Source organism: Peromyscus maniculatus, chromosome X (assembly GCF_049852395.1).
Source record: "Peromyscus maniculatus bairdii isolate BWxNUB_F1_BW_parent chromosome X, HU_Pman_BW_mat_3.1, whole genome shotgun sequence".
Taxonomy (NCBI): domain Eukaryota; kingdom Metazoa; phylum Chordata; class Mammalia; order Rodentia; family Cricetidae; genus Peromyscus; species Peromyscus maniculatus.
This window is the reverse complement of record NC_134875.1, coordinates 37,875,225-37,899,640: the sequence shown is the minus strand read 5'-3', so window position 1 is coordinate 37,899,640 and position 24,416 is coordinate 37,875,225. Positions and strand designations below refer to the sequence as shown.

Here is a 24,416-nt window from a genome sequence, read left to right as displayed (position 1 = left end):
AGAGGTTTCTGGACTACACGCTGCTTTGATAAAAGCTTAGACCTACTATTTCTGAGAACTGATGGCTCCTCAAGCTGGCGGAAAATGTACCACCGCCATGTTGGGAAGCTAAAGAGGGCGGAGCCAGCAGCCACAGCGCTGTTTCAGTCTTAGAATGGTGCAGCTTAAAGCAATAGGCTCAAGGTAATATAAAACATAAGCCACGTAAAGATGGCTACCACACAGAGAATCTGGATTATGTTGTCTTTGATATTCGTAACTGAAGAAAAACATTTGATTACAAAAGCTGTTGAGTTATGCCAAAATGTATATTTTAAAGGTACCTTCACTTCAAAATTTGGATTTAAGGATATATTGCTTTGGAAAAGAGATTCTGCTTTTGTTTCCACAGAAAGCCAGAGGCTGTGGATTTGTTCCAGATTAAGATACATCAGGTTTCACCAGCCAAGACCCCCTGAAAGGTCTCCGATGACACCATGGCCCAGATGATCCAACATCCAGAACGTTTCAAGGCAACTGGCTCCCACAATACAGCCTCAAGGACTACCCCATAGGCCTAAAATTTTCTTTGCATCCCCATAAGATACAGCGTCCCCCTCCAGCAGGAAGTAGTAAGAGATGCTACGCCCAAATTCCCAAGTATACCAAGCTGGCTTTAGAGGTGGAATTGGCTCACTCCCCCTCTAAACCCAGACATATTGCTTAAAAAAAATGTTTAAGAGATTCTTGTGTCCCAAATCAGAAGAGCCCTCTGGTGTGGGACAGAAAAAAAAACAACAACAATATTTTTATTTAAAACAGGTTGATTATAAATGTGATCTCTTTCTAAAAAAAAGGGGAGGATATGATATAGATATATAGGAGGATATAGAGATGATAAGATAAAAGGGTAGATTAATGAACCTACTTTTAAAGAACAACTTGTTTAAAATATTTTACATTGGTATAAATTTTAGTTTATTGATACAAACTTAAAGTTAATTTTGTTATACTGTATATATATATATATATATATATATATATATATATATATTCTTGTTTGAGGTATTATGTTTATGTAGCTCATTTAAAATTGTAATGGATAATTAAAAATAGATTAATAATTAGTCATCTATGATAATCATATTTGTAGCCATGTTAGTTAAGTCTTCTAGGTATACATAGATATATTTCAGATAGACAGGTAATCTTCAAACACTTCATAGACCTAGAAAATATGGCATTTAAATAACTTAAAATTCTGTTGACGTGAGACACAATTGCTCCTGGCTGCACCAATTGATCCCGAGAGAATGTTGGGCTTCTAAGAAATTTCCATTTGGAAGTTTGTCTTTTTGGCACAAAATGGCCTACTGGGCAAAGAACTGCCCTTGCCTTGATGGCTGACAGTACAAATGCAATGCTGTCCTTTCTGGACAAGCGGGACACAAGGAAAGCGACCACTGTACTCTGCCAAGACAGGGTAAGATGGTCTTTCAGAAATCCTGCTTCTGAAAATGGTCTGTCAGATACTCTAGGCCTGTAGCCAATTTGAATGCACCAACAATGCTAAAAAACATTAGGTGACTATCCAGGCTGCCAGCTGTTTTGGTCTACTTTTGCAAGATTCCCAAAAGTTGCTTACATCCATCTACTATTTTTCAGGTATCATTATGTTCTTTCTCAGGTCTTTGATGTGGTTGAAAACTAGATAGTTGTAATTTCCTCAGTTATGATAAAAGATAATTTAGATATAAAACCTTAAACTCACAAATATAAGATAGATAGGACATCTTCTTTAGTATTGTAACTGTAATTCTTGCTCGATAATTGTTTTGTTATATGTAATTTTACCATGTTAAAGTTAAAACCTTACTTTTTAAAAAAAGAAGAAAAGGGGAAGTGCTGTGGATGTCATTCTATATAAATAAAACACTGATGGCCAGTGACCAGGCAAGAAATAGGTTGCCAGGCAGGAAGTAGGTGGGACAAGGAGAGAGGAGAATTCTGGGAAGCGGAAGGCTGAGGAGAGAGACACTGCAGCCGCCGCCATGACCAGCAGCATGTGAAGACGCTGGTAAGCCACCAGCCACGTGGCAAGGTATAGATTTATGGAAATGGTTAATTTAAGATAAAAGAACAGTTAGCAAGAAGCCTGCCACGGCCATACAGTTTGTAAGCAATATAAGTCTCTGTGTTTACTTGGTTGGGTCTGAGCGGCTGTGGGACTGGCGAGTGACAAAGATTTGTCCTGACTGTGGGCAAAGCAGGAAAACTCTAGCTACAATTACTGGCACTGGAGGGGAGGGCAGGAAATCCACATGAATGAACCAGCTCACTATTAATAAAAAGTGTGTTATATCATGCTGCTTCCATTCTAAAATGACAGAGAAAATACAAACTTAAATCAGAAATAAATAGTTAAGGATCAGAAGCAAAGAACAAGAAGGAAAAGACATGCAGAATAAAGTTAATAACAAACTGCTTTCTGGGAAAATGTAAACATGGTTGAGAAATTAAATACAGTTAATTTGCTGGAACAATCAAAACAAGACATAGAATGCATCAGTGGGAATCCAAGACACTCAACACCCTGAGAGATCCATGACAAGAGCATAGAAGGATAAGAATCAAGTTAAAGGTGCAAAATATGTTTTTAAAAAAACTCATAGCAGAAAACTTCTCAGAGCTGGAAAAAGAGAGGTCAATCCAGATGTGAAGTGCTTAGAACACCAGGAGACAGACCAGGGAAGAATTGGTCCTCCTCACAATTAGAACACTAAAGACACAGAACAAAGACAGCATCTCAGCAGCAGCCAGACACGCCATGTCCCATAGGGCAGACTGGCAGAATGGCAGCCAATTATTCAGCTGCAACTTTACAGGCTGGAGGCCTGGGCAGATGCATTTCAATTCTGACACAAATGTTAACCCAGACGACTATAGCTAGCAATCCTGTCTGTTGTAACTGAAAGGAAAATAAACACACTCCATGGTTTTAAAAAAAATAGGCTAAAGGAATGCATGAGCACTAAGCTAGGCCCATAGAAAATACTTACAGGAATCATTTGGACTGAAGAGAAAAACAAATTCCTCCACAAATCCACAGCAAAGAATAAACCACACTAGGATAATAGTTAAGCAAGAGGGGAAAAGAAAAAAAACCTACAAAATCAACAAATCACAGGAATTAACACCTACATTTAAACAATAACTGAGTACTAATGGTCTCAATTCCACAACCAAACTACAGGGGCTCCCACACCACTGGGCTCTTTGAACTCCTGCAATCACACGCACAGACCTACATATAGGCATGGGTACACACAATTGAAAATAAAAATAAATCATCAGGAAAACGAGCACAGACTAGTAGATTGTATCAAATGACAGGAAACATCTACTTGCTGCCTCCAAGGAGCAGAGGTCACAATAAGAGGCAGATGTCACCCTAGGGTGAAAGAATGGAAAAAGATCCGAGTAAATGGGCCTAGGAAACAAGCAGGTGACACTGATCCAATAGCTAAAGAAAGAGACTTCCAACCGAATCTAGTGAGAAAATATAAAGAGAGTCACTACTTATGGACTAAGGGAATGTAAGAGGACTTTATGATTCTAAAAGTATGCCTCAAGCAGGTGCACCTGATTTCCTAACAAATAATATTAGATTCAAGCCAGATTAACTATAGGTCAGTACTGGTGGTTGACTTTAATACCTAATTCTCACCAATTGATATGTCTCCTTAACAAAAAATAAACAGAAATATGCAAATTAAAAGATATCATAAATCAAATGGCCTTAACAGACATCTATAGACTATTCCATCCAAACTCTGCAGAATACACATTTTTCCCATGAAACTTCTCCAAAATAGATCACATATTCTGAGACAAAGCAAGTCTCAACAACTACAGGAAAGCAATTCTTTACCTGATCACAATGGAATGAAACTACGGAGGTGGTGGCGCACCCTTTCAATCCCAACACCCAGGAGGCAGAGGCAGAGCGATCTCTGTGAGTTTGTGGTCAGCCAGGTCTACAAAGTGACTTCCCAGACAGCCAGGACTGTTACACAGAGAAACCCTGTTCCAAAACACAACAACAAAAAAGCCAGAGAGTGCAAATAAATGATACATAGGAGAGCCCTGGAAAATGAAGCAGAAGCCAAACCCCAAATCAGGAGATGAAAAGAAATCAAGATCAATGCAGGAATTATTTAAATGGAAACAAAAATAACAATAAAGAATCAATGTAACTAGAAGTTGGTTCTTTGAAAAGTATGAGTAGGCAGACTAATCAAAAGACAAAGATAAGGATATTAGAGACTCAGATTAAGGGACTGCATCAACATCCTCAGTGATAAGAACTGAGGCAAATATTACAAGGGGAATTTAACAGATATTATGAAGCTATTATAATCGGAGGTAATTATTTCTTAAGCAGATCATTTGTCTTTTGAGAGGACAAAGTGTCTTTTGTTTGGTTTTCGACAGTGCCATTAACTAGAATTATATTCAAACCCAGTTCCAAGATCTTGATGTTGAGCATGAAGAAGAATGGCTAGCTAGCATTCAGTGTACTAACAGACACTCTTGAACTATTATCCACTAATTTGATCATATCCACTTAGATCTAAGCCCATTCTCTGAACAGCATTGGTAGGTGGAGGGTGAAGTCCACAGAAATTTTCTACATGTTCACGCAAGGGACCTGTGGTCAGTGTGTGTTCCCACCTTTCTCCCATACTCTATTCCCCAATTATCTTGCAATGCTACACAATTCATCCTTCAGTGTCATCTTTACAACCTAGGAGGCACAGGCAGTGTGCATGCAGGCTAAAACTCATTCTAAATGCATGTCCTGGAAGCAAGGTTTAACTTCCCAGGACCTTTCACAAGCCTGTTCACAGTGGCTCCCTCAGTTCCTCATATTGTGCCAAACCCCCATTTGTGCACCAAAGCAAATTCCACCTACCTCTCCAAGATGTCATAAAGCCCAGATCAGTCAGTCAGGGAGGGAAAAGCAGAGGAGCATGTTGACGTCAACCTGGAGGAATGTGGAGAAGTGTGGAGCATGCGCAGAAGGACGCATTGACGTCACCCTTTCCTCAGGCCTTCCCTTGATGACCGATCAGTACTTGAGACTGACCGAACAATAGGCCTTGAGTGTGGGCATTCCTGGGGCCCCACTTCTCTCTGTGGCTTCGGCCCACTACTAGTCATGGCCAGCAAGAATGAGAATGGTGAGGAGATAGCTGAGGTCCCCACCTTAGAGGCTGCCTTGGCAATGGTGGGTGGCAACCCTAGTGGAGGTGACGCCTGCTGCGTATTTGAACTAAATAACGGGGGCCGCCAGGTCTGTGAGGGCCAAAACAACTCTGAGGAGAACAGTAGGGACCCGAACTCCTCTTCCTCAGAGCCTCACCAGGAGGAGCCAAGGCCCTCAACCGAGCCTGTGATTAGGGTTCCAAGGCGCCGTTCCTCACGAAGGCGTCGGCGAACCACATTGCAGTTCACACTGGGGCAGGTGGAGGAAATGGAAAAAATGTTCAAAGAAACCCAGTACCCACATGCGCTTGCCAGGTATGTGTCTGCCACCAGGAGCTATCCCCAACCTCCCTGTTGTCTCAGGTTGAGATGTCCTTTTGTTCTTCCAGGCCATGGTTTCCTATCATGCCACCCAAAGCCATTGCTCTCTTCTCCCTCGGTGGTGGGTACAGGACGGTGCCTTGTGTAGGTGTAAAAGTCAGTATTAGCTCGTAGTGTTGAGCCAAAACAAGTGTACATAGTCAACACCACGAGTTTCCTGTCATATTTTAATTTCTGTAAATTATAGAGACATGAGTATAGTGTGCCAAAATACTCACTAGTGTAAAGTTCACCAGTGTTAAGGATTTACACTTTGTTGGGTGACCTCCTCACCAGTAGCCTGGTCATCTTTTCAGGGACTGTGTCCCTATCCATCAACTCCTTTCGGTTTCCCTTTCCCTTCCCCTGGTGTTGTTTTTTAATTTAGTACAATTTGCTCACTGTATACTTTGGCATTTATATTTGAATTTTAATAGTGTGTTAAAATTAAAATATTTATTGTTTAGAAACTTTTATAAGAGGTGAAATCATTGGAAAAGCAAGACTAGTTCTGAGAATGAAAGTTAAATGGGGGTCTGAGGGAGCACAGCAATATTAAAAAAGCATAGATATCATTTATGACTTTGCAGTTCATGCAAACCATGGCATGCTAAACATTTGTGGTTTTCTTTCCACAGAAAAGAACTTGCACAAGTTTTGAATATTCCTGAAGTCAAAGTGAAGGTCAGTAAATCCAAGCAAAGACAATGAACAGTCAATCTACAGCCTTCCTCATGTCTTCAGAAGCCTTGTCCTAGGCATTTTTTTATTTAAGAATTTTTTCATTTTACATACCAACCAGTTTCCCCCTCCTTTGCCATCTACTGCTCTCATCCCCATTTCCTCCCCAAACTACCACATCCACTCCTCATAGGGGGTAAGGTCTCCATTGTGAGTCAACAAACCTGGCACATTCAGTTGGGACAGGACCAAGCCCCTCACCCCTGCATCAAGGCTGAACAAAGCATTGGGTTTTTGGGGATTTTGCTAGCACCAAGTTTCTCCCTAAACCCATAATGGCTCTCTCAAGATATCTCTTTCATTGCACTCCTTTTCCATTCCTACTCCAACGTGGACATCCAGATCCCTCATGCTCTTATCTCCCATCCCCTCCATTCTAGACCCTACCCAGTTTATAGAGATCATATCCATTTTCCTTTCCTGAGGTGATCCATGCATGTCCCTCTTGTGACCTCCTCTTTACCTGACTTCTCTTGGGTTGTTGATTGTAGACTCATTATTTTTTGCAAGAGAGGTTGATGCACTGCATCTCTAGAGAGGTTGATACATTGCAGCTCTAGAGAAGATGGTGCACTGCAGCTCTAGAGAAGTTGTTGCACTGCAGCTCTTGAGAGGATGAGGCACTGCAGCTCTAGAGACTGGTGCACTGCAGCTGTAGAGAGGAGGATGCACTGCAGCTGTAGAGATGGTGCACTGCAGCTGTAGAGATGGTGCACTGCAGCTGTAGAGAGGAGGATGCACTGCAGCTCTAGAGAGGATGAGGCACTGAAGCTTGAGACTGGTGCACTGCAGCTCTAGAGGGGATGATGTAGTGCAGCTCTAGAGATGGTGCACTGCAGCTGTAGAGACGATGATGCACTGCAGCTGTAGAGAGGCTGATGCATTTCAGCTCTAGGGACTGGTGCAATGCAGCTCTAGAGATGATGTTACACTGCAGCTCTAGAGACTGGTGCACTGCAGATACTGAGAGAAGGTGGACACAAGACACACGAGAAAACACCCACGGTCTCCTGTTTGCAGAATCTTGAGTGTGACTCTCCAAAACCCTTATTTCTGATTTCCCCGTTCCTCTTACAAACGTAATAGACAGGCTTTAAGAATCAAACAGGGGGAACTCTCACTTAATGTGAGCCCACATGAGTCATCCACTGGGGCTTTATTTGAGTTCATGGAGGCATCAGGATTGTAGTAGGGCTTCTGGTCCTTTGGTTGGTCTTCTTTAGATTATAAATCCACATAATAGGGAGAGTAAGTACATGGAGTCACAAATGTGCAGTTTGAGAACTTCCCAATAAAATGGCCCCTCATTCACTAGGAGTCTGATAGGATGGTGACATGTCACAGGTAACTGTGACTGTATTTCCATAGCTAGACCATATTTAGGAAGAGCTGATTTATGACTACTTTCCCCACACTGTTGTGGACCATCCTACTCTTTACCTTTTGAAGAAAGGTGGGGTTTAGATGTCCTGTTGACGCAGCAGGGCCTAGTGTGCCCTCTGTGCTGGACAGGATTCTGGAAATGTAGCTGAAGCAGAGATAGTATTCTTCATCCTGATACTGAAGAACTTTGTATATCATGAAAGAATATACTGTTCAGATTTACCGTGGGTGGAAGTTACCCTTTCTGCTGAACTCCTGGAGATGTCAAAGATTTCATTGTCCTGTATGTCATTTAGGTTAAGTTAGTCAACTTTCACAAACACTGGAGACTGCAATGTCAAACCATTGTCCAGGCCCTCTCTGCCTACAACCTTTTCGCTCTCCTGTAATTTCAAGCACCACAATCCTGTTGGCACTCTTGAATGCTATTTTGTTTCTGAAAATCTCCCATGCTTGTTTCTGTTGATCATCTACTTCATACTGAAGACTGCTTTTACAAACAGAAAGCTGTTCCCCTCCATAGACCTTTAAAATGTGCTAACATTTGGTGATCTACAATCTCTGCCCAAACAAGAGGAATGTATCACTAGTGAGGAGGGTATTCTACAGCTGATGGTCAAATGTCAGAATGAAGACTTTCCTTTACCCAGTTACCATATATTGAATTAACATCAAGGAACAAGTCGTAAGCTAAGCGTTCCATACAATAAAAAAGAAACCACTGAAATGTTTATACTGCTGGAAAAAGACAGAATCATGGCCTATTGCAGAAGTTGACACACAGCTGATATTTGATTTTATGATATGAATAGAAAGTCAGTGTTATATGTCTTAAAGTGGGTTTTTATCTCCTGGCTCTGGGGTGAAAGCCAATGCTAAATCCAATCCTGTCTTCCTCTGATTTCAGACATGGTTTGTCCATCGGAGAGCAGAAGAGAGGAAGAGTGAGAGGTCTGTAGTATTACAGAGCATACCTCCTCGTACTGAAAAGGTCCTTATCCTTAGGGATAGGGACTCCTATCCCTAGAGTGCAATTTTTGTTCATGAGCTAAAGGGAAATCTGGTGACACATGTACTCAATATACACCTTAACTAAAATTCAGCACTCATGTTAACAATAAAATCATGAATTTCCAAGTTATTTAATTTCATATGCTTTCTGGGGTTTTGTAGTATAAATATGTACACTCTTCAGGAAATGCCTTTTAAACAAAATGTCAACTTCTGTTTTTTGGGGGTGACATTTCTAATTCATGAGTATTACTTGCACAGATGACTATTCCCTACACATGTTAGTTGTGAAAGAGTGGATCACTTAAGCCTTCTTGACTCAGGCTCAATTGATCCTTTGAACAAGGGATTCAATAGTAACCCTGCAAATAAGGAATCTAAGGAGAAGGTGGGCACAGATAGTATTGATGGTGGTGATTACTTTTTATTTTGGGAGGGGTCACAGCAATTCTTTCTTTCTTCTTTTAATGAAAATAGATGTTGAAGAGGCGGGAGAGACAGAGGAGTGAAGTGGGATTTTGTGTTTGTTTGGTTGGTTGGTTAGTTGGGTGGTTGGTTTAGTTTGGTTTTTTTATTTTATTATGGGGGAGGAATGATGCAAGGGTGAAGGGAGGATATGGAGGACTGGGAAATGAACTGATTTGGGGTGCATGATGTGAAATTCACAAGGAATAAAGATTTGTGTGTGTGTGTGTGTGTGTGTGTGTGTGTGTGTGTGTGTTGAAAACATACAGGATTTTAAGGAATAATAATAAAATAAACAATAGCCAAGCTGTTATGGTACATGCCTTTAATCCCAGCCCTCAAGAGGCAGAAGCAGGCAGATCTCTATGAGTTCAAGGCCAGCCTGGTCTACAGTGTGAGTTCCAACACCACCAGGACTACACAAAGAAACACTGTCTTGAAAAACTCAAAATAAATAAATACATACATGCATATATACATATACACATACATAAAACAAAAAAACTAACATGTTTGAATAGAACAAAATGTTGTAGGTCTGGAGTCACTCAGAGATTCACTGTGACCATGAATAAATTTAAATTAGCACAGGCTGTATTAAATAAGAACTTATGCCAGATGCTCATGACACCAAGACTACAACTGAGATCACTCCCAAGTTGCAGCCCCTGGTCATATTAATCCAAGGCATATAAAGTCAAAACCACAAGATTACATGTATTCTGTCTACACATAAGCATGATCTAATTTTAACATATATGTCTTGCAGTTGTCCCAGTCATTGAGCAGAGTAAGCACGTTGGATTACAAAAACAGAAATAGTAGTTAGTCCTATGAGCTATTGTCTTGCTAGAACAGCAGATTTTACAGGATCAGTCAGTTTAAGAACAGTCTTCAATGTCTTGGACAAACGGGGGAAGAAGGAGCTGCTAGGACACAGCTTGTACAAGCTAGGGGCTCCATGTTGGAAGCATTTTTGTTTTGGGTCTCTCAAGCATAGTAAGTCTAAACTTTCAATGTATTGATAACCATTACATTCCCCCCTTGAGTAGTTTCATGAGTCAAATATCTGACTCTGTGATGGATACCTGTTATTTTTTTTATTTTACAATACTATTCAGTTCTACATAACAGCCACAGATTCCTTTGTTCTCTCCCTTCCTGCCCCCTTTTCCTTCCCCCCATCCCACCCCCCATTCCCACCGCCTCCAGATCAAGGTCACCCCCAAGGACTGGGATCGACCTGATAGACTCAGTCCAGGCAGGTCCAGTCCCCTCCTCCCAGATTGAGCCAAGCGTCCCTGCATGACTGGACTGCTACTCACATCACCAGTGAGCTACCTGGAAAAAGGGACCCCAAGAAAGACACAGAGAAATGGATGAGATCTACATGAACAGCCTGGACATGAGTGGGAGCAATGAAGGGTGAGGGTCGAGGGAAAGAGAGTGGGAGATTCTAGCTGGATCAAGAAAAGAGAGGGAGAACAAGGAATAGGAGACCATGGTAAATGAAGACCACATGAGAAAAGGAAGAAACAAAGAGCTAAAGAGGCCCACAGAAATCCACAAAGATACCCCCACAAAAGACTGCTGGCAATGGTCGAGAGACAGCCGGCACTGACCTACTCTGGTGATGGCATGGCCAAACACCCTAATAGTTGTGCCAGAAACCCCATCCAAGGACTGAGGAATCTGGATACAGACATCCATGGCTAGGCCCCGGGTGGAGCGCTGGGAGTCTAATTAGTGAGAAAGAGGAGGGTTTATATGAGCGAGAATTGTTGAAACCAAGGTTGGATAAAGCATAGGGACAAATAACCAAATGAATGGAAACACATGAACTATGAACCAAAGGCTGAGGGGCCCCCAGCTGGATCAGGCCCTCTGAATAGATGAGACAGTCGATTGGCTTGATCTGTTTGGGAGGCATCTAGGCAGTGGTACCAGGTCCTGGGCTAGTTGGATACCTGTTATTTTTAAAGCTTTTTGATAGAGGGAAACCAGTTTCCTTTAGACCAGTATTCCAGCCTTTGGTTGAGGATAAAAGTGAGGAACTAAACTCTCTTCTGTAACTGCTTCTCAGCTGAGATTAGGATGCTCTTGTCAGGACCAGTAAAGGCTGGAATGCAAATCAAAGGCCAATGTTAGGCGTTCAGGAAGTGGACAGCATTCATCAGAAGCATCTGGTTTGCTGTGGAGACAGGGAGAAATCACATTGGCTGGACTGGTCCACATAAGCTTTCAGCAAGTCCAGGGCTCATGGCCTTTGAAGCAGTTTGTTGTCTGCAGCTGACAACTGATGTCTGTCGGCTTAGTGGAAATCTGGTGGTACAGATGTAGACTGGGGACAGAAGTTAAAGTTTAGGAACTTAAAGGAGAATCTTAGATGTGAACTTCCCCCTCAGTAATAAACAGCAGGTAGGGAAGCTTAGGCTATTGATTGATAGGGGTACCTATCTGGAGTCCATTTGATGTGTGACATGTGGATCCAAGTTGTGTCTTTTTATAGCTTATATGGATTTTTAAAATTTACAACAGATAAAATTTTAGATACATTACTATTAATGTTGTTTCTAATATGTACAGAAATCCGAACTGTAAAAAATGTAGTAGACTCATGCCTTTGACTCATACTAAAAACTTGAGGACTCAAAAGATACAAAATCAAACATATGAACACCTTTTCCCAGAGGGCTGAAATTTTGTATATATAAAAGAAAGAATTGTTTTTAGCACAATAAAATGCATCTTTAAGTCTATTGTTAGAAAACATCGTGACCAAGATGATGGTGAAATTACATGGCTGTTATCTTTTTTTAATCCTTTTTTTCTAACTAGTGTTGAATATATTGTACTAAATTAAGGATACTCACACACATATATTTAATTATTAAGCCTTTTTGTAATAAATTTTTAAGTTAACCATTTTCTTGTAGATTTTATAGATCTTTAACCACACACAATAAACTTTAAAATCTTAAAATACAGAAAATGTACTGAATAGTTTTACAAACTGTTTTTTTAAAAATTGACATGTTTATTTATTTTTTAATTTTATAATTTGATTAAATTTTACATATCAGCCACGGATTCCCCTGTCCTCCCTTCTACCCCACCCCCATTGTACGCCTAGCCCATACCCCATTCCCATCTCCTCCAGGGCAAGGACACCTCTCTGGATTCAGCTCCACCTGGTAGATTCAGTCCAGGCAGGTCTAGTTCCCTCCTACCAGACTGAGCATAGTGTTCCTGCATAGGCCCCAGGTTCCAAACAGCCAGCTTATGCACTGAGGACAGGCCCCAGTCCCACTGCCTGGGGGCCTCCCAATCAGTTCAAGCTAAACAACTGTCTCAATTTTCCAGAGGGCCTGATCCAGTTGAGGGATCCTCAGCTATTGGTTCATAGTTCATGTGTTTCCACTAGTTTGGCTCTTTGTCCCTGTGCTTTTTCTAATCTTGGTCTCAACAATTCTCACTCATACAATCCCTCCTCTTTCTCTCTGATTGGATTCCTGGACCTCCACCTGGGGTATGGGCGTGGATCTCTGAATCTGCTTCCATCAGTCATTGGATGAGATTTCTAGCACAACACTTAGGGTATTTGGCCATCCTATCACCAGAGTAGGTCTGTTCGGGCTTTCTCTCAACCATTACCGGTAGTCTATTGTGAAGATATCTTTGTGGATTTCTGGGGACCACTCTAGCACTTTGCTTCCTCCTATTCCCATGGGGTTTTCATTTATCATGGTCTCTATTTCTTGTTCTCCCCACTCTGTACTTGATACAGCTGGGATCTCCCGCTCCCCTAAGCTCTCTTTCCCTTGAACTTTGCCCTTCATTACACCTCCATGTTCAATTTGCTCATGTAGATCTCATCCATTTCTCTGTCATTGGGCGACCCATGTATCTTTTTTGGGGTCCTGTTTTCGAGGGAGCCTCCCATGAGTTGTGAGTAGCAGTCTACTCATCCTTTGTTTTACATCTAGTATCCTCCTATGAGTTAGTACATACAATGTTTGTCTTTCTGAGTCTGGGTTACCTCACCCAGGATGATTTTTTTCTAGATCCATCCATTTGCCTGCAAACCTCATGATGTCATTGTTTTTCTCTGCTGAGTAGTACTCCATTGTGTATATTTACCACATTTTATTTATCCATTCTTCAGTTGAAGGGCATCTAGGTTGTTTCCACATTCTGGCTATTACAAACAATGCTGCTATAAACATAGCTGAGCATGTGCCGTTGTGGTATGATTGAGCATTCCTTGGGTATATGCCCAAGAGTGGTATAGCTGGGTCTTGGGGGAGATTGATTCCCAATATTCTAAGAAAGCGCCATATTGTTTTCCAAAGTGGCTGTACAAGGTTGCATTCCCACCAACAGTGGAGGACAGTTCCCCTTGATCCATATCTTGTCCAGCATAAGATGTCTTCCGTGTTTTTGATCTGAACCATTCTGACACCTGATAGGTGGTATCTCAGAGTCATTTTGATTTGTATTTTCCTCATGATTAGGGATTTGAGCAATTCCTTATATGTCTTTCAGCCCTTTGAGCTTCCTATATTGAGAGTTCTATTTTTAGCTCTAGCCTGTTTCTTAATTGGAATGTTGGGCATTTTGATGTCTAATTTCTTGAGTTCTTTATATATTCTGCATATCAGCCCTCTGTCAGATGTGGGATTGGAGAAGATGTTTTCCCACTCTCTAGGCTGTCGCTTTGTCTTGTTGACCATGTCCTTTGCTCTACAAAAACTTCTCAGTTTCAAGAGGTGCCATTGATTGATACTTTTTCTCAGTGTCTATGTTACTGGTGTTATTTAAGAAGTGATCTCCCATGCCAATGTGTTCAGGACTACTTCCTACTTTCTCTTCTATCAGGTTGAGAGTAACTGTATTTATTTTGAGGTCTTTGATCCACTTGGACAGATATGGATCATATGGATCTATATGTAGCCTTCTACATGTTGACATCCAGTTATGCCAGCATCATTTGTTGAAGATGCTTTCATTTTTCCATAGTACAGTTTTGGCTTCTTTGTCAAAAAGTATATGTTCATAGGTGTGCAGATTAATGTCAGGGTATTCAATTCAATTCCATTGTTCCACATGTCGGTTTTTATGCCAGGACCAAGCTGTTTTTATTACTGTAGCTCTATAGTAGAGCTTGAGGTCAGTGATCGTGATGCCTCCAGAGTTATTTTATTGTACAGGATTCTTTTAGCTATCCTGGGGTTTTTGCTTTTCCATATGAAGTTGAGTATTATTCTTTCCAGGTCTGTGAAGAATTGTGTTGGTATTTTTAAGGGATTGTATTGAATCTGTAGATTGCTTTTGGTAAGATTGCCATATTTACTATGTTAATTCTGCCTATCCATGAACATAGGATATCTTTCCATTTTCTGACATCTTCTTCAATTTCTTTTTTCATGGACTTAAAGTTCTTGTAATATAGGTCCTTTACTTGCTTAGTTAGAATTACGGAAGGTATTTTATAATATTTGTGGCTATTGTAAAGGGTAATGTATCTCTGATTTCCTTCTCAGCCTGTTTGTCAATTGTATATAGGAGGGCTACTGATTTTTTTAGTTGATCTTGTGTCCTGCTATGTTACTGAAGGTGTTTATAAGCTCTATCAGTTCTTGGTTGAATTTTTGGGGTCACTCATGTATACTCTCATGTCGTCTGCAAAAAGCAAAAGCTTGACTACTTCCTTTCCAATTTGTATCCCCTTAATCTCCTTATGTTGTCTTATTGCTCTGGCTAGAACTTCAAGTACTATATTGAATAAGTATGGGGAGCACGGACAGCCTTGCCTCATTCCTGATTTTAGTGGAATCACTTTGAGTTTCTCTCCATTTAATTTGATGTTGGCTGTTGGCTTGCTGTAATTGCCTTTATTATGTTTAGGTGTGTTCCCTGTATTCCTGATCTCTCCAATACAGTTATCATGAAGGGGTGTTGGATTGTGTCAAATGATTTTTCCGCATCTAGTGAGAAGATTATGTGGTTTCTTTTCTTTCAGTTTGTTTATATGGTGTATTACATTGACAGACTGTTGTATATTGAACCAAACTTGCATCCCTGGGATGAAGCCTACTTGATCATAGTGGATAATTGTTTTGATGTATTTTTGGAGTCTGTTTACCAGTATTTTATTGAGTATTTTTGCATCAATGTTCATGAGGGAGATTGGTCTGTAGTTGTCTTTGTTGTATCTTTGTTTGGATTAGGAATTAGGGTAATTGTAGCCTCATTGTGTGTAGTTATGTCCCCCTTTTCATTTCTGATTTTGTTTTTTGTTTGTTTGTTTTTTTTCATTTTTTTTATTTTACAATACTATTCAGTTCTACATAACAGCCACAGAGTCCCTTGTTCTCCCCCTTCCTGCCCCCCTCCCCTTCCCCCCAGCCTACCCCTCATTCTCACCACCTCCAGATCAAGGCCTCTGTCTGTCTTTTGGTTAATTTGGATTAGGTCTTGTCTAGCTTGTTGACTTTCTCAAAAAAACAACTCTTTGTTTCATTAATTTTTTGTATAATTCTCTTTGTTTCTATTTTATAGATTTCATCTCTCAATTTTATTATTTCCTGGCATCTATTTTTCCTGGGTGACTTTGCTTCTTCTTGTTCTAGAGCTTTCAAGTGTGCTGTTAAGTCGCTAGTGTGAGATTTCTCCAACTTCTTTATGTGGGCATTTAGTGCTATGAATTTCCCTCTTAGCACTGCTTTCATAGTGTCCCATAAGTTTGGTTATGTGGTATATCCATTTTCATTGAACTCTAGGAAGTTTTTAATTTCTTTATTTCTTCTTTAACCGATTGGTGATTCAGTTGAATATTATTCAGTTTCCATGAGATTGTAGGTTTTCTGTAGTTTTTGTTGTTGTTGAAATCTAACTTTAAACCATGGTGGTCTGATAGAACACAGGAGGTTATTCCAATTGTTTTGTATCTATTGAGATTTGCTTTGTGGCCAAGTATGTGGTCGATTTTAGAGAAGGTTCCATGGGGTGCTGAGAAGAAGTTATATTCCTTTTTGTTAGGATAGAATGTTCTGTAGTTATGGATTAAGTCCATTTGAGTCATAACATCAGTTAAGTCCTTTATTTCTCTGTTAAGTTTTGATTTGGCAGATCTGTCCAGTGGTAAAAGTGGGGTGTTGAAGTCTCCCACTATTAATGTGTGGGGTTTTATATGTGATTTAAGCTTTAGTAATGTTTCTTTTACATATGTGGGTGCCCTTGTGTTTGGGGCATAAATGTTCAGAATTGAAACTTCATCTTGGTGGATCGTTCCTGTGATGAGTATGTAATGCCCTTCTTGATCTCTTTTGATTGATTTTAGTTTGAAGTCTATTTTGCTGGATATTAGGATGGCTATGCCCTCTTGCTTCTTAAGACCATTTGATTGGAAAGTCTTTTCCCAGCCTTTGATTCTTAGGTAATGTCTGTCTTTGAATTTGAGATGTGTTTCTTGTATGCAGCAGAGAGATGGGATATATTAGTCTGCTTTCGTATCCATTCTGTTAGTCTGTGTCTTTTATAGTTGAACTAATTCCATTGATATTAAGGGATATTAATGACTAGTGATTGTTCATTCCTGTTATTGGTTTTTGTTTGTTGTTGTTGTTGTTTTGGTGGTAGTGTGTGTGTACTTCTCTGCTTTGGTGTTTACTGCTGTGGTGTTATCTGTTGCCTGTGTTTTCGAGGGTGTATCTGACTTCCTTAGGTTGGAATTTTCCTTCTAGTGCTTTCTGTAGGGCTGGGTTTGTGAATAAGTAGTATTTAAACCTGTCTTTGTCTTGGAATGTCTTGTTCACTCCGTCTATGATGATAGAAAGTTTTGCTGAGTATATTACTCTAGGCTGGCATCCATGGTCTCTTAGTGTCTGCATTACATCTGTCCAGGTCCTTCTGGCTTTCAAAGTCTCCATTGGGAAATCGGGTGTTATTCTGATGGGTTTGCCTTTATAAGTCACTTGGCCTTTTTCATTGCTGCTCTTTATATTCTATCTTTATTCTGTGTGTTTAGTTGTTTAATGTGGTGAGGGGACTTTTTGGGGGAGTCTAGTCTGGTGTTCTATAGGCTTCTTGTATCTTCATATGCATTTCCTTCTTTAAGTTGGGAAAGTTTTCTTCTATGATCTTGTTGAATATATTTTCTGTGCCTTTGAGTTGGTATTCTTCTCCTTCCTATATCCCTGTTATTCATAGGTTTGGTCTTTTCAAGGTGTCCCAAATTTCCTGGACAATTTGGGTCATGACTTTGTTGGCTTTAGTGTTTTCTTTGACTGATGAATCTATTTCTTCTACGCTGTCTTCAACGCCAGCGATTCTCTCTTCTATCTCTTACATTCTGCTGATTATACTTGCATCTGTAGTTCCTGTTCATTTACTCAGATTTTCTATTTCCACATTCCCTCTGTTTACATCTTCTTCATATTTTCTATTTCCCTTTTCAGGTCTTGGACTGTTTCCTTTATTTGTTTCATTGCTTTATAATGGTTTTCTTTCAGGAATTTATTGTTTTCCTCTGATTTATTTGTCTTTTCCCCTCGTTTTTTATCGCATTCTTCCCATTATTTGTTTGTCTTTTCCTCAGTTTCATTTTTGATTTCTTCTTTAAAGGCCTCTAGCATCTTTATGATGTTATTCTTAAGGGTGCATTCTTCTGTTTCTTCCATTTTGTGATGCTCAGGTCTTGCTGTTGTAGGAGGGCTAGGTTCTGGTGATGCTGTATTGCTCTTTATTTTGTTGTATGTACTTCTGACTGGATATCTGCCTATCTCCTTGTAGATTCATTCTTGGTCTTATCATCACTCTTGGTCCAGACAGAGCTCTCTGGTCTGGATGGGAGCTCCAGGACAGATGGCAGCTGGGGGACTGCTCACCTAGTTTTACAAACTATTAAGGTGAAGGTATTATTAACGTATTATTGAGATAAAGTTTATATTTTTGCAAAAGTCTTAGAGAGTTCAATGAAACCAGTAGTCTATTTTTTTTGTCTGTTTTTCTTTGCCCTCTTTCCCCTGTCATAAAAATGTGGCATGTGAATGTTGTGACTGTGAATGCACCTGTGTGTGGACGTGTGCATGGTGATCATGTCATTCCTCAGGAAAATCTCTGTGCAGGTCGGTTTCCCATCTAATAACTATGATGAGCAGAGTCCCATGGGAAAATGGTGTAGAAACTCCACAATCACATGCCTTAACCTAAACTCGTGGGTCTCAACTTGTGGGTTGTAGCCCTTTTTACTTTTGGGGTCTACAAAAATTTACTAAGACCATTGGAAAACAAAGATATTGTATTATGACTCATAACAGTAGCAAAATTACAATTAGGAAGTAACAATGAAAATGGTTGGTGTCACCACAGCATGAGCAACTATATTAAAGGGCCACAGCATTAGGAAGGTTGAGAATCACTGACCTAAAGCATTGAGCATGTAACTAAACATGAAGTAGGCACAAGATTTCATTAATGCATTTCAATCCTGGAGAGTCGCTCACAAAAGATAACTTGTAGGAAAATCACACAGAGCAGTAATTGGGCTCATGAATCACTGCTGTTCTATAACAAAACCTCCTTAGGGTACATATTTCCTGTCATATCAAGAATATGTAGGATTGGGCTACTAATAGCAGCTGGCTAGCAGCAGACATCCTAAGGAGTCAGCAGAGAGGAGTCCCTTCCCCAGGTCCAAGACGAGGACAGGAGAGTCAAGAGGATCAAGGAAAAAGGCAGAGACGGGTGCTGGTTTCCAGACTCACACAGATAACAGATTGGAGCACTCCTGTTTACCTGTGTTATCGACTCCCATAGTGCACCCCACAGCTCCTCTGGGTTACACAGCAAGCATCCATCTTTAAGGATGCTGAGTCACCCACCAGTGAGAGATATCCCTCTGCAACACTGTCTGCTAATCTCTGGGAGCAAATTGCCAGAAATAAAAGAATACACCCAGTGTCCTGTGAGCTCTGTAGAAAGGGGAGGAAATGAAGAGTCTCTGGGGCACCCTGAATGCATGATTGCTTACCTGCTTCAAACCATCCCTGTGAACAGCATCTTGGGAAATTTATCTCAGAATCTGTGGTTGGTATGGATGCAGGAGCTAGGTCTCTGTCCTTAGTGAGGAAAAAGCACTCACGTTCAAATTTGTAAGTTGCTCACATATGTTGCAGGGATGCTAGGGCTAAAAGGAGCGTTGGTTTGAAACAGCCAAGCCAGGAACACTGAAGATGAGACACAAAGAGTTTCTGTGATCAGTAGGACAGTCAAGCTGTCTCACACTGATAAAGACGGGGCTCCCAGCTAGTGTGGGCAGTCCAACCAGGCCACCAAGTTCCTCAGGAAAGCACACCTGGCACTATTGTCTCCTTATATAGCCTGGCTTCTACAGCAGCTAATTGTGAGAGGGAGTAAAGTCTGTGTCTAAGAAAGCCTCCCATTTCAGTGTTTCAGGGAAGCCTTTCATAACCACACAGGAAATAAGGAGAAGAGGAAGGACAGTTGTAGCTGCGTCTTGGTGACTGAGAAGAAAGAGAGCTGAGTATAGATAAAATCACCTGGGACAGCTGAAATGTCAGAGGATGCAAGAGCACCCAGTGTGTAATTGCGACCAGACAGTTAAAGCTCACAACTCACAAAGCCCTAGTCAGGGATGGATAAATGGTCCTGTGGTGGGAGGGGGTTGAGCCACCCCTGACTAGGTGGGCAATACGTGAACAGAGCATGATCATCTCCTTGGTGTGGGCTAGACCATGTGGACCGTGGGCCTCCAGAGTCTCAGCCTATGCTATCCCAGAGAACTAACCATCTCCTAACAATTACCTCAGCCAGTGTCCAGACTCTGCCATGATCCTATTAAAAACAAAAACCACGAAATGACAGAGCTCATTGGCTCTTTTAAATTTTGGGAATTTCACCTACTGTGGGGAGTCTCTCTAACTTTTCCTCAGTTCTGCCCCTTCCTGCAATGATTGTTTGTAGAACTTGAATCCAGAATTGCTTACTCCTCCTGTCTTTCACCTTCACAGCTGTTAGACAGGTTTGGAGCCAGTGCCTAGGGTCAGTCTTTCATGTCCTCAGGTATCTGGGTCACCCTAGGACCTTGGTCAAGCACAGCTAGGTAGAGCAAGGTCTCCATCAGAATGAGCTTGTGAATGCCAGTGGAATTCAGCTCTGTTGGGCGCACAGTCTCTCAGCAGGATCTTGCCCAGTCCTACCCACATATTTGTCATCATATAGGGCTCTTCAAGACAGCACATCCAAGATTTGGGCATTTTGTTTGAAGGACTTCTCCATAATTTAATAAAATGATTTAGCTGAGCTCAAGGGCCTGCTGAGTTTGAGAAGGTCTTTGTGTTACTCCCTGTGACTGAATTTGAACAGTCTAGCCTAAGCCAAAACTAGAGGTGTCAGCTAAGGAGAAAACCAGAGCCACAGGTTGGGCACCCCCACCACACACAATCACTGCGTTTTTTAAAGTACTCCCTGCTCTTTCAGCCCTAATGTGCTTCAGGCTAGGCACCTCAGAGGACAAGCTGACAGCTACTGAGTCTGTGCAGGCCAGAATGTGATTGGACACATTGTAATTACTTTGAGTGTCCAGAAGATAAGCCTTCTGGGTCAAGAGTCACAGCTGTACCTCTGGCTCCAGACAGTGAGGACGTGGCTATAAAGATTCGGAACTCAGGTCTGATTGAAAGATTCCCAGCAAGAGACACGCCAGGCCTGCAGCCAGTCTTTCAACAGGATGCTGAGTCCAGGAGCTGATGAGCAACAGGAACAACAGCATGGTCAGTAAAATGGTTCTGATTGGACTTGGGCAAAATCCGGGAAGCAAATCTGTTGGAAAGGCCAGTGGCCAGGCGCTTTGATTACCCCTCTCTGCCCGTGGCCCGTCTCCAGGCTTTCCAATGATCCATGGCCAAGATGCTCAGATCTTTATCTTTGTGTTTTTCTCTCTAGCAGGTGAGAATGCAGTGGTTCTGAAGGCTGGAGAGAAAGGAGGCAAGAAAGGGCTTGTACAGAGTGAGATTGCTCAGGGTGAGCTTGATCAGGGCAAACTTGATCTGAGTAAACTTCCCCAAGAAACCCAGCTCAAGAATCTCTTGCTCAGTCTGGTCTTGCTCAGGAAGCCACAGGAGTGGTAGAGGAGGGAGAAAAAAGAAGAAATGGAAGGAGGACATGCTGGCAATGGCAGTTCTGGCCCCATGGACAAGGGGATCCAGGCAGAAGGTGGCCATGGCAGCAGTGTTCAACAGCAACCTCAGCAAGAGGTGGCAATGCCTGCGGGCACCAAGAGTCTCCAGGCTGATGAGAGGCTGTCTTTCCAGAGCCACACCAGATTCACCCAGTCTCAGCTGCAGGAACCGGAGCATCTTTTCAAAGAGACTCGCTCCCCCAGCTTTCAAGTAAGGGAAGCAAATCGCCCTGCTAGGCGCCTGGTTTTCAGGCAGTGCACCCAGGCTGTCCTTTGGTGCTCCCTGAACCCCTGATTTTCTCTAGAAACAAAGCATGCATGTCTGGACCCTCCAGCAGAAATTGGATTCTGGAGTAAGGCATGTGCCATAGTCCAACTGAAAAGATTGTGTTTTGTTGCCTGTTTAAGTGGCGTATGAGTTGTAAATTAAGACAGTGCTTGTTCTAAATGAGTCTCTGTAAGAATGAGTGAGGACTGTCAGCTGCCACCATGATAAGAAGCATGTGAAGATACCAGTAAGCCACGAGCCACATGGCAAGGTTTTTAGATTACAGGAGTTGTCTTTGAAGAAAGAATGGCTCCTTTTTCCCCCTGGCTCTTGTAAAGCCTTCAGGGAAAGCACCAGAGCTGGCTCTGCACCATGGGACTCACAACCATCAGAGAAGGTGTTTCTCATGATCCGCCGCAACAAGACCACCATCTTCACAGAAGCCAAGGAGTCGAGTACCGTGTTCCAGCTAAAGCATGTTGTCCAAGGCATCCTCCAGCGGCCTCCAGAAGAGCAGCGCCTGTACAAGGATGACCAGCTCCTTGATGACAGAAAAACTCTGGGCGACTGTGGGTTCACTAGCCAGACAGCTTGGATACAGGCCCCAGCCACAGTGGGCCTGGCCTTCCGAGCAGATGATGCCTTTGAAGTCCTGCACACTGAGCCCTTCTCCAGCTCTCTGGAGCTTCCAGAAATGATGAAGCCATAGGAAGAGCCAATGAACAAGCTGTGCAGTGAGGTTCCCAGGCCTAGAGACCTATTTCCTCAATGAAGACGATTTTGCTGTCAAAAAAAAAAAGGTTACTTAAATTACAAAATATTTAATAGATGGCTACATCGTTAAATTAGCACCCATTCAATAACACACTATAACATTACCAAAATAACAAATTGTATCCTGTCTTTATTACTAAAACTTCAATTTTTAATTTTTATTTTTGTACAACATAACAAACTTAAAATAACAATGTAAACAGAATTAGGATGGATTAAAAATATAAAAATAAATTAAATTGAAAAGACTTTTAAACTATTTCTACTAAATAATACTAAGGCACAAAAATACAAATATAATTATATACTTCTCAAATTACCTTGAAGGCCATAAGAAATTAAAATATTTTTAAAAAAAGAATGAGTGAGAAGCCTTACATGTGGCTGGAAAAATGCAGGAGGGATTCCACCTCAGATTAAAATTTGGCTAACACTTTTCATCGTGGAGGCTCTCTTAATGAAGGTTTGCATGTTAAGTACATAGACGACATACTTGTGTTTGGAGGATTACCCTTAATTTTGGTCCCTAAAAGAAACCTGTTACTAAAGTAAGTCTCAAGGTAGGTGTGAAGAATACTGTGTGTGTGTGTGTGTGTGTGTGTGTGTGTGTGTGTGTATACCTGTGCACACACACAAGTGTGGACACAAACATTTAAAAGCAAACAGGACATGTCCTTATACAGTTTATTTCAACCAAAAAGCCTAAATGTTGGAATCTTTTTACTTCAGGAAGGATCTTGCAAGATGGATGGGTGTGTCAGAGGCAGATGTGCTGGTCAGTATTCTAAAAATAATAATGTTTTGGAAGGGCTCCACGTCTTGTGACGTTGTCTAGAGGATAATTATAGCAAAAGAGTGGGACCCTGAAGTTGTATCCCAAGGATGCCAGACAAGTCCATAGCCGGGCTAGGCTCAAGATGATGAAAGACCTCCATTTTCTCAGGCAGGAAATGCCAACCTGGACACCTGAAAACATAAGTTGCCTCGGTGCATTGTCTGTCCCTTGGTGGACATAGTGAGTTCTCCATGACATTCTGAAGGCTGTGCAGCTCGCAAGCCTCACTTAAGTGAAGAGACCATGTTCTTGTCCACCTTCAACTCTTTCACTCTGCGTGTCACAGAAAACCTTTTCTCAGACTTCTTTTGTTCTAGTCTGTAAATGACACATGCCTGTCTTGTTCTCAATCAATACTGGGACCAGGAACCTCAAACGTCCCATAGACCTTTTACCAGTCTTTGTTGGTTATGAATGTGAACTGTGCTCATCATTACAATCAGTCCTGACTTTTCCAGACCACATGCCCTCAAGGGAAAAGGCCTATAGACTGTATGCTTGGAGGCTAGGGAGGAAGCATAGAGCAGGAAGAAGTGCCCTTTGACTCATAAAATGTGCATTCTGGGTACTCACAAAAGGCTATCACCATGGAGCCTTTCACAGACAGCTTTGGGCCTTGACATAGTTCTCCGGGGGTTTTTGATACTTTTCAACACACAGCAGGGTCCAGGAACAACCCACGCACTAGATCTGCATTCTCTTCTGAACAAATGCATTAAAAATATCAATTGATGGAGAGAAGAGGCAATATTCTACGTCTGTCCCATAGCTGAAGGACTGGGTGTGGTGATGCATGTCCTCAGCGGCTTCATGGGGGTGTTTTGACTGTTTCCATGAGAATGAAACCTGTTGCTTCCAGCATTCTGAACAATCAGTACACACTTGAGGTAAGTCTTCAGTCTTTCTTGGGGTTAGATAGATAAACAGTTCCTGGGCAATCAGAAATGTGGTGCTTTTCTAGGGGAGTAGCTCTGTCCTGGAGCACATACCTAGCACACACTGGCCCAGAGATGGAATCCATATATGTTTTAAAATGTTGGTAAAATTGAGCCAGTATACAAGGTTACAGCATGTGTTCTTCAGTGGTGGTACCGTTCAGTGTACTAAAGCAACCCTTTCTTCTGCTTGAA

The 24,416-nt window shown here is 41.5% G+C and overlaps 2 protein-coding genes and 1 pseudogene across 2 annotated transcripts in view; 2 read left to right on the top strand and 1 right to left on the bottom strand.

The window, feature by feature from the left end:
• The window catches only part of LOC143270773 (uncharacterized), a 151,662-nt gene that overhangs the window by 40,803 nt on the left and 86,443 nt on the right, over positions 1–24,416 (bottom strand). The gene's annotated exons all lie outside the window — the stretch shown is intronic.
• LOC143270895 (homeobox protein Rhox13-like) lies at positions 5,117–8,872 on the top strand. Its single transcript, XM_076562186.1, has 3 exons — positions 5,117–5,562; positions 6,246–6,291; positions 8,639–8,872. The coding sequence occupies exons 1-3, from the start codon at positions 5,201–5,203 to the stop codon at positions 8,756–8,758; spliced, it is 528 nt and encodes a 175-aa protein (XP_076418301.1). The 5' UTR covers positions 5,117–5,200; the 3' UTR covers positions 8,759–8,872.
• LOC143270887 (elongin-B pseudogene) lies at positions 21,184–22,564 on the top strand (annotated as a pseudogene).